At 41.4% G+C, this 11,081-nt stretch overlaps 1 protein-coding gene across 1 annotated transcript; it reads left to right on the forward strand.

Moving 5' to 3' along the window:
- The first annotated feature begins 854 nt into the window (after positions 1 to 854).
- Positions 855 to 11,019, forward strand: LOC103479050 (protein crumbs homolog 1-like). The gene is made up of 8 exons (XM_008433260.2): positions 855 to 1,032; positions 2,395 to 3,366; positions 5,453 to 6,003; positions 6,083 to 6,248; positions 7,374 to 8,289; positions 8,436 to 8,477; positions 8,561 to 8,683; positions 8,914 to 11,019. Exons 1-8 carry the CDS (start codon positions 999 to 1,001, stop codon positions 9,164 to 9,166), a joined length of 3,057 nt encoding a protein of 1,018 aa, XP_008431482.1. The 5' UTR covers positions 855 to 998; the 3' UTR covers positions 9,167 to 11,019.
- Positions 11,020 to 11,081: the final 62 nt, after the last annotated feature.

The raw sequence follows: 11,081 nt of genomic DNA on the forward strand, positions 1-11,081 counted from the left end.
GTTTTCCATCTAAATAAAAGGTTTTTGAATGATCCTCCATATTTCTCCAAGCTTTATATCACCACCCCTTATGTTAAATAACGAGTTAACTGTGGTAAAATTGTTGGTTCATTTTCAGTAACTAAACTCAGATTGGTTTATTGTCAGCACAACTAAACTTAGATGATATTATGTCAATTTCTTATTCAGAATCTTTTCCCCTTCTTCCCTGAGAAGAATAATTAATGTTGGATATTCATCCATCCATCCATCCATCCATCCATCCATCCATCCATCCATCCATGACAGGTGGTCGATTTATTGCAGGGCCACACAAATTAATTATTAAATATTAGTATTACAGCTAAGGAAATTGTCTGAATGTCCTTTCTTTAAACTCATGAGAGTAATAAACTTTGCTAAATATTTATTTTAGTTTTAATCACTCCTAGTAAAATTTTGATAGGTAATTTTTTATTCAGAAAACGTTCTCTTTATCAATGGAGTAGAACTATGACCTGAGAGTTTTCCTTACATATAGTTCTTGATGACATTAATAACATGTTCCTGGAAGTTTGTATTATAACCTTTGTCTGACATATATAGTATATTATATAGTATCGATCTTTATGATAAATGCACAAAATCTTGTGTATTAAAACAAGGACTTTGAGGTGCTTTCGGACCACAACTTTGAAATCCGGTCAGCGTCACTTACATAACAGCACATTTTGGTTGTGTTTGACCCGTGGAGGTGCTGGAATTAGCCGGCTCCGATGCGCCCCTCCCCTCTCCAACACGTTTAACATGTAAGACTACATAAGTGCATTAGCTTAATCTCTTCTATCTAACATGCAGCGATCCAAGCATTTCAGTTAACACACACATGCATTAAGAGAAGCCGGGGTGAAGACGATGGAGCTCCACACACACGTGTTCTCCAGTAAGATCTAAAATGAAGATACTGGCCAACATTTAACAATCTGGAGGACTTGCAAAGAACAATTTTGAGATTCAACATGCGTGTGTGGATCCTTGTGTTGCTATCTGCAGGTAATGTTAAATGATTTATGATCAGAGATGATTAATTATCAGTGTCATGTTTTTTACCTGAACAGGTGTGTCAGATTAAGGAAGTAGTAAATTGTTTTGTTTCATTGTCATTTGGCCTGAATTTGTATTTGTGTATTTTTGACTATGTGTAAAAGTTTTGCAATGGGATCTTGTAGTGGTCTTGACTTTGACTGGGCCATTCAAAAATATGAATACCTGAACCTGGTAGCTATGGTCCTGCTAGAATCTCTACCCCAGTTTCTAGTCTTTTGCATCCTCTAGTAGGTTTTCTCCCAGGATTGTATTTAGCTTTTGTCCATCTTCCCAGTAACTCAGATGATCTTCCCTGCGTCTGGGGAAGACAACCATCCTTTCAGCAAGAATGGTACACTCAAAGTGAACGAGACAAGACATTTTATATGAATGCTGAAAAGTTACATTTTTTATTGTATTGACTTCCATGTTTGCTGTGTCCACCACTTTGCTTATGGGAAACCTTAAGCAACTTCCTACTTTCTTTCAACACTGATTTACCTCTTGACACTCCTTCATAAAGGCCAGTTTTTTGGATTGCACAACTTCTAGTTGTCCTGTGAACAGATTCTCTCTCCAGAGTTGAGAATCTCTGCAACGTCTCTAGAGTGACTATGGGCCTCTTGGCTGCTTCTCTGATGACTGCTCTCTCAGTTAAAGGTGGCTGATCTTAGGAGGTTTACAGTTGTACCATATTGTTTTGTTTTCTTAACTGAGTGCACCGGATTTTTTCTTTTTCTTTTGCAGTTTGAAGGAGACGGAATAGAAATGCATGTTGCTTCTTTTCAGATTTTGAATGGCAAAAACCATGGAAAATTATGAGTACTGTTTATTCCACTTCACAATTAGGCACTTTTTTGTTTTGGTCTACCATATCATGTCAAAATAAAGTGCATTCACAAAGGGCTTCCACAGGTAGGACCTGATTTTACGGGACACCCAAAAATTTCTGTTTTCTTTTTTTTTTTTTAGCAAATGCATATTTTTCAAACATTGTACTTTATATAATACTAATAGGCCTATATGAGGTGAGTTGCATGCACATATTAAGATTATAAAAAATACTCAAGTATTTGAAAATTGTGAAGTTAATGTAAATTTTGGGGGGAACAACATATCAGAGGACATATTAAGCCTACCATGAATCAGTTTCTAGCTGACAGGACCACATATTAATATGCTGTAATTTGCATTAGTAAAATATTTTTTCTTTAATGGGTAGGGCACTAAAACTGTCTCCAGCCCAGGAATCTACATCCGTGTAAATACGGTCTTGTTTATATGAACATAGAGATTGATTTGTCTTTTGTTTATTTTTTATTTCTAAAGGAACGCTTTACAGTGAGGACTTTGGTGGATGCGAACAGCAGCCGTGTCAAAATGGCGGACTATGTGAAAGCCACTCAGGAGGATTCCGTTGCCTTTGTTCGCAGCAGAGCCAAAATGGACGCCTGTATGGTGGAGAGAACTGTACAATTCCCCTTTCGGGCTGTGATAAAAGCCAGTGTGAGAATGGAGGAATATGTTCTCCCACATTTTCGAACAACAAACACACCGGCACGTGCATCTGCCTTCCAGGTTACACCGGGCCAAAATGCCAGACCTCCACCACATTCTCATTTGAGTCGCGGGGTTATATGTATATCGACACCAAGCAACTGGACCCAGAAGCTCCCCTTAATGTGACCTTCAGCTTTAGAACAGAGAACCCAACAGGCACTCTTTTTCAACGTAGAGTGGATAACTTGCTCCTCACCATCGAGCTGATGGATGGACATCTGTGCCTCCTCAGCTTGAGAGATCAAGGCACCAGCACTCTGGTTCAAGAACTCCCAGAGTATTTGTCCAACAACAAGTGGCACACAGTTGAAGCATCTCTGGGTGGTGTGGTCAGTCTCATCAGGTTGCTCTGCAGTGAGGTGAGCTGCACCAGAGACTCAGGTGTCGAAGTCCAGCCGATGGATCAAGCTGCCACTCTGCCGGAGCCAGCAGCTGTTCGACAAAACCTCTTTGTTGGAGCCATCGGGTGGAACGGGGCTTCAGGTAGAGTGGAGGACAGAGCAGAGGATCCACCAGCCTTTCTGGGCTGCTTTAGGGATGTTTTAGTAGATTCACGACTGGTGCTGCCCGATGACGTGCCAAAAGATTCAGACGTCCAGGCGAACATCGTAGCTGGATGCAGTGACAGAGACAAGTGTGAGGAGAGCCCGTGTCAGAACAGAGGGCGGTGTGTGAGCCAGGGCTGGAGGAGGTACGGCTGTGAATGCCACAGGCCGTATGAAGGAGACGACTGTGCAGAGGGTAAAAAAAAAAAAACACACACACACACACACACACACACACACTCCACTCAGTGCCTTTCAGTAGTCTTCACATCCTTTGAACTTTTCTGTTTGCTATCACATTATACCCACAACTTCTTATTCAGTTTATTGTTTAGGATTCTTAGGTGACAGAGCAGCACAAAGTAGTGAATAACTGTGGAAGGAAAATGACAAATGGGTTAATACATATGTTATTTTCAATACAAATTTGAGATTCAGTGTTTTGTACGACCATCTTTTCGGGGTATGTGTCTCTCAGCTTTACACATCTGGAGAGTGCCTGTGAATATAAACGTTCAAGCCTCACCAGAGATTCTCAATTGGACTTTGACCGGGCCATTCATGTGAATATGCTTTGATCTAAATATTGTTATTGCATGTCGGGGCCTTTATTGTTCTTGTGTACAGATTCTTCAACCTTGAGGTCTGATTAGTGTTCCCCATAATTTCTGTTCAATTAAGTGCACTCCCACATCTTGGCGAGTACACCAAGATGGTGGATTAAAAACCATGTATGATTGTTCATACATGATTCCAATTCACTATTGTGTGCTCTTTATTGTTGGTTTATTTTAGGGGACTCCAGTCATTGGGTGCCATTGTGCTGCAGCTTTTGGATGCATCTGTACTCCAACACACCTCAATCTAGTGAAAGGTTTTCAGACCTTTGCAAAACTAGCTGACATACCAAAGAGGTAAATTAGCCTTTTGATTCAGGTGTGTTGGAGCGGTGATGCATCCAAATTTTGTAGGACTGGAGTTGCAGAGCCCTGGTATCAAATAAAATGGTTGTAATGAGACAAAACTTCAACTATTTCTACAAAACACAACACAATGTTTCAGTCAATTATTGAAGACTTTCCCGTTGCCTCTGGATTTGTATTTTTATTTGACAAATCATTCATTTATTTTATTCATTTATTTTATTCATTTATTTGACGGTGTGTGCATGTGACTCCGGTATGCTCACCTTTTGTAATGACCCAACTGTAAGCAGAATTACCAGAGGCTGTTAAAGCAGGTAAAGGTTAAGTCCAGTCTTATTAGGTGTCAAATCAAGAAGTCTCAATGGATCGCTTTAAAGAGAGCCACTCACCGGGGTAAAGTCAGACAGCAAATTTTAAAGGAGCTTATTGGGTAAATGGAAATAGCCCAAAGTCCAGTCAAACAGATGTCAAATTAGAAACTATATACCTACACCTGCAGCATGGATTAAAAAAACGTGGCTTTCACTAATTGACCTGGAATGCTCTCAGCTTGCCAGATCAGGGAGTCTTAAACGTCTGGAACACGCCAAGGTGTCTTCTTTAAAGAGCAAGTTAAGAAATGTCATTATTATATGTGTGTCATTTCACTGTCAAACATAACTGTCAGCAAATTACCTAAGTGAAGCCATGAATAATGTCATCAGCAACTGATAGCTTTGTTTAGCTAACATACATTTTAAAATTTCTGAAAAAATGGAGGACCCCACAAATTAATCCCAATCTAATCAATCAGAGAACCTCCAAATCAAATCCAAAAATGTTATCTTAGATTTAGGCCCTAGTTAGTTTGCTGATGTTGAAAGCGTAGTCAGACAATGACTGAGGTATGTCTTGTTTAAAAAAGCTACCAAGCTTCTCCTTGTTAAAAAAAAAGAGTCACAAGAATTCTAGACTAATGTCCTTTGGACAAATCAGACTTTGGACTGATTTGTCAGACTTTGGAAGCCAAACTGAGCAACTGAGTGTAAACGTGACCAACAAGTATATTGGTGAGGTACTGAAGATCGCATAACAGCAAATCTGAACATCAGAGAAACTTCTGCACAGCAAAGTAAGAGACTGATAAATTCAGACAGGAAACAATTTCAAGGTATTGCTGCTAAAGCTGATCCAAGTTACACAACCACATCGCATGGCAGTTTTTAAAATCAGCAATAGAAGTTTGACATTTGTTGAGCATTTTAGCACCTGATACACACAACCCTGTAATTGAATGACAGTGTATTGTTTATCATTTATGCTTTGTATTGGGTTTCCTTTGATGCCCATTTCTCTCTGTTCATTCCTTCATCACAGAGTACATCACTGGCAGGTTTGGAAACAAAGACCTTGAGAGCTACGCCATGTTCTCGTTAGAAAACGATCCAGGGGATTCTGTAGTTATATCCATGTTCATTCGCACCAGACAGTCCAGTGGTCTGCTTCTCATCCTGGCCAATACCACCAGCCAGTATCTTCGCCTATGGCTGGTGGAGGGCAGGGTCAAAGTTCAGGTCAACAACTTTGAGACTCTTGTCGGTCAGAACACTGTCAACAATGGCCACTTCCACCTGGTAGCTGTGAAGCTGGAAGGAATTGCAGCCACTTTGTTCCTGTCAACTCAAATCCAGGGCTCTATGACCATCAGGCGAGTCCAAGCACATCCTGGTGATTTGGTCTTTGTTGGAGGTCTACCAGATTCAAGGGCCTCGGCTTCATTTGGTGGCTACTTCAAGGGATGCGTCCAAGATCTGAGGATTAACAGTAAGCGCCTGCAGTTCTATCCAGTAGCAACTCCTGTGGAGTCGTACAACCTGGAGAAGCTTGTGGGCGTATCAGAAGGATGCAGCAGTGACAACGCTTGTGCTGTAAGATAAAAGCCATGCTTGCAACGTCTGCGCAAAATGAACCAGCCTTGTAATCTCATTTCTGTCTTTCACTCATCAGGCTAACCCTTGTCTCAATGGAGGGGAGTGTTACTCCATGTGGGATGATTTTATCTGCAGCTGTCCCCCCTACACAGCAGGGCAAAGGTGTGAGGAGGTGAAATGGTGTGAGCTGTCTCCCTGCCCTGTTACGACCATCTGTCAGCCCTTCTCCCAAGGCTTTGAGTGTAAGTACCCTTTCCTCAAATATTACCTGTTACAACATAAGTGTTACAATGCAGGTACAAAGATCAAGAAGTCTTAATAATTCCATTGCATGGGGTGCTGCGGTGGCACAGGGAGCACAACCCACATAATGAGGCCTTAGTCCTCAACGTGGCTGTCGCAGGTTCAATTTCTGGTGACCTTTTCTGCATGTACTTCTTTCATTACCCACTTTCCTGTCAATTCACTATCAAATAGAGATCACTATAGCCAATACAACCTTTTTTTTTATTACATTACACATACAGCCAGAATTTCTATTCCTTATGCCAAGCAGGACTCATAGACTTATTACCATGTGGCTAATTGCAGGAGGGAACAGAGTTACCCATGCAGAATTCCCCTAAGACACAGTAATCCCTGGTCGGATTAGGTCTACTGGCACATGCTTGTGGTAGTATGTGATGACGAGATTTCTTGGTCACATGTTATTGATGAGAAAAGGAGGAAGGTGCTGATCACAATACTTCAGAAAATCTATTATAGCTCTTCATTTGGGTTTTGGGCATAAAGACTCATTTCTCTGAAAAATAACCAGCCTCTCATTACTTGTATAGTGCATACATGTTTTTGTATGGAACACCTTGGGATGTCTCATTGGTGCAATAAAAGTATAATTTGACTAATTTGTTTTTTTAGTCAGGGGTACCCAAGTCCAGTCCTCGAGACCCTCCATCCTAGCTAAGTGGGCTGTTCTTGTATAGCGCTTTATCAAGACCAGAGGATATTAAAGCACGTCACATTACATTCAGACATTAACCCATTCACTAAGTGATGTGGCAAGTTACCGGATTGTAGCTGCAGCTGACCTGGGGTAGTATGACAGTGGCGAAGCATCCCTGCTTCAACACACCTGAATCAAACAGCTGAATTCTGTCACCAGCAGTAACTCAGCTCTGCACACGTTAAATGAGTGACTTGCAAGTCACTCATTTGATCTAAGTGTGTTAGAGAAGGGACGCATCTAAAGTTTGCAGTGTGGTAACTCTCAATGACTGGACTTGGGCACTCTGCTTTTGGTGTATCAGACTCAAGTGTTTCAACCAAATAAGGCATCATCAGCAGTGTTCTCTGTTTGCATGCCATAGGTTTGTCCAATGTGACGTTCCGGCTCGACAACAGCATTTTGTGGTATCACAGCAACAGGAAGATTAAGTCCAACCTCTCCAGTCTCTCCCTCAGCTTCCGCACTAGGCAGTCAGAGGCCGTTTTGCTTCATGCTCAGAGAGAGTCCAATCACATAACGGTCTCTCTCCTTGACTCTCATTTGGTTATGGAGTTTCTGGGTGGGGCTGATAACGACTCTCTGAAAGTGACAGCACAAAGCCTGGCTCCACTCAGTGATGGTGAGTGGCACTTTGTATCAATCAGCAAGGAGAGACAGATCCCAACATCCAGGTGGATCATGGATGTAGACGAACACAAAGAGTACATCAGTGTTTCCAAAGCAGCGGCTGGGGACTTGAACTTTCTCAGGGATGGAGCAGACATTTTCCTGGGTGGCCTAAGCCAGGAATCTGGACTGACCTTTTCAGGATGTCTAGGTCCAGTGGAGATTGGGGGTCTTCGTTTACCATTCCATTTGGAGACAGAACTGAACCTCCCCAGACCTCAGGAGGAGCAGTTTGTGAGGGGCAACAGCAATAATTCACCACAGTACGGATGCTGGGGAGCCACTGTGTGTGCCCCAAACCCATGCCAGAATGGGGGTATGTGTGAGGACCTGTTCGATCAGCATCGATGCACCTGCCCCTTTGAATGGACAGGATCAGTATGCCAAGACCAGACAGACACCTGCAACTCCCACCCATGTGTATACGGTAACTGTACTAACCTCTCCGAGGGCTATAAGTGTGAGTGTGAGCTGGGCTTCACCGGTGAACAATGCGAGGTAGAAATGGATTTGTGTGAAAACAGCAGCTGCAACCATGGCGCCACCTGCCTGAAAGGCTTCCAGAGCTACACGTGTCTGTGTCCTCGGAACATGACAGGACGTTTCTGCGAGTAAGTTTTACGCGATGAATATAAAACTGCCGTCACACTGTTTCTAATTTTTCCATTTATGCTGATTTATAGAAAGACTCATGATATTTAAGCAATTGCTAAAACATTTTACCAAGCTGTACTGACTCACAGTTTATCTCTTTCAGTGTTAAAATCCCTGAAACTCCGTGGTACATAGAGACAGATCCGTGAGTGCTTCTTCGCACAAGATAAATCCTAAAGCCATGCAAGTACTAAAAAGGAAGCTGACACTATATGTGCATCTGCCTAGACTTCCTCAGTTGCCTGCCTCTTTCTGCGTGGGCACAAGATGGAACTACAGCTGCTTTAATGGAGGAAACTGCTCTGAAGCTGAGAACACCTGCTACTGCCTGCCTGGATTCACCGGTCAATGGTAGGACACGCAAAATGATGTTTGTCTTGGAACACTGAAGGAAAGCCGCTTAACCAAATAAAACTAAATTAATTTTTTCATACATATTTCTAAATTCCTTTTGTTCTTTCTAAATGTTAGCAGACATCCTAAATACTACTAAATGTCCTTATTTCCACGTACGATATTTTCTGGTCAATCATGGTTAGCGTGCATTTGTTTTTAAACAAATATTTTTTGTATCATTTCAGGTGTGAGAAAGATATAGATGAATGTGCCTCAGACCCGTGTATGAATGGAGGCTTCTGCATCAACTACGTGAACAGCTTCGAGTGCGTGTGCGACATGAACTACTCGGGTGTGTACTGCCAAATGGACGTCAGCGACTTCTACATGTACCTGTTCTTAGGCCTGTGGCAGAACCTCTTCCAACTTGTGTCCTACCTCGTCATTCGCCTCGACGACGAGCCAGAGATCGAGTGGGGGTTCCACGTCAACGAATAGACGAAACCAAATGAACCAAACTTCATGTAGATGGTCGATCATTTATATACACCCGTTCTTTATGTAGCTTTGTTCATTATGTTTTTGGTTGAGGCATTATGTCTTTGGACAGTTGCTATGATGCATAACCGTATCGAGAAGAATTTGTTTTTGACAATCGATAAGCATCTCAAAAACTCAAATAATACCTGAACTACGACCTCAAATCCTAGAGGAGTTGAATAGGAGGCTACGTGGATGTAGAGAGAGAAGGAGGAAGTTCAAGTCATCTATCATCTCTACCATCAATCATATCCCCAACTCCAACATCTCTCTGCCCAGCTTTCCAACATAAGGCCAGACAGTCAAATGCATCGAGCTGCTTTGCTTAATGATAAGATAGCGTACTAGCAAACAGAAGTGGCAAAAGCAAATGAGGTGGACTAGTAGTGCTTGCAAACAATTGCTTGCATCATCCAGGACATGTTGATGTGGAATTTTGTCTCTGCTGTATTGGATATTGATCTGTTAGCATGTCATGACAGTCTTGAGACTGTTATACTGTCAAAGATCAATTCAGATTTGTTGCATGACTGACTGCTACCAGAGATCCTTCCTGCCCACATCATCACATGACATGACCATGACAACATGTTGAAGATACCAGGATGATAAGAGTCACAACGTTTAAATTCCTTCTGAAATAAATATTTTTAAATTGAATTTTGAATTGGATATGAACTTCTAGTTCACGTGTACTGAGGTCAAAATTGTAATTCAATTCAAGAATAATATACATTATAAACATCAAAGACCTGCTAGGTCCAAGAATTTATTTCTGTGGATGCAAGTTGTTTTTTTTCCATGTCACCAGACAGGCTCTGTAAAATTCACCATTCTTCTTTGAGTAATTTTTCTGCATTAAGTTAACTTCAGTTGAATTAAAAACACTCATTTGTTAAGTCCATCATATTTCAGGACCCCGCCCCAAAATAGCATTAGCTTCTTGAAATCCAGAGACAATGCTACAAAATAAACATACTTATGTTTTACTTGCTTTTATTCTCTATTCAAATGTAATCATTTGCTTTGCATAAACGCTGCCTCAAAGTGGCTCAAAGTTGGCCATTTGTTCTTAGGGGGTTTTGTAGCAGTGTCGTCCACAGCAGGGCTGCTGGACGGTTCCTTCGGTCTTTTTCTTGTCAGAAACTCGTCCATTCCACGATTGCTAATACGCTAGCTTAATGAGCAAAGCAGCTCGATGCGTTTGACTGTCAGCCAATCAGAGATGGGCATGGCAAAGAACATAAACTATTTCAATTTATGTTTTATAATAATAATTGAAAAAACATTTGTTTGGAAGATTTAAAAATAGTAGAAATTGTATTTCATTTTTTAGCTTGACTTGTTTTTCACCAGCACCCATCCAGACCCCACAAAGGGACGTGTAAAGAAAATGGATGGATAGGCTCCAGTTTTTAGCGCCCCCTGGAGGGCCTCCCACTTTAAAAAAAAAACAGTGTTGTAGTAAATTGAGTTGCCCCTGTCCAGCACACAGGTTGGAGGAACCACTTTTTATTTGAATGGACACCCGTATTTTTCCTTATGTCTGATTTGCACCCATACAAAATTGTTAAAAGCCTCTGACGATGCATTTTTTTTTCTGACTTACAAAGAACCTATGTATGAAACTAACTTACAGTCTGTAATAGAAAAGTCTTCTTCCATGTTTTCTGGTGTTCTTCAGGTCTGGTTCTCAGACAGAGAACTCTGTGTGTGCCTTAATTGTCCACCTTGTGTCTGCTGTGGTCTGAAGTTCAGAGACAGTCACATGTGAAGCTAGCACAACATATTCACATATAACTATGTAAACTTGTATAAACTTCAGATTGTTCTATGTGAAATGTGTACTGTATACCCAATATACAAGATGAAA

The sequence above is a fragment of the Poecilia reticulata genome, linkage group LG17 (assembly GCF_000633615.1).
Source record: "Poecilia reticulata strain Guanapo linkage group LG17, Guppy_female_1.0+MT, whole genome shotgun sequence".
Classification (NCBI taxonomy): Eukaryota; Metazoa; Chordata; class Actinopteri; order Cyprinodontiformes; family Poeciliidae; genus Poecilia; species Poecilia reticulata.

Bases quoted from the DNA above. Each gene is read 5' to 3' on its own strand.
- LOC103479050 (XM_008433260.2), top strand. From the start codon at position 999: ATGCGTGTGTGGATCCTTGTGTTGCTATCTGCAG. The intron at 6,004-6,082 runs GTAAGATAAAAG...TTCACTCATCAG, and splicing joins GCAGTGACAACGCTTGTGCT to GCTAACCCTTGTCTCAATGG. The intron at 8,290-8,435 runs GTAAGTTTTACG...TATCTCTTTCAG, and splicing joins ATGACAGGACGTTTCTGCGA to TGTTAAAATCCCTGAAACTC.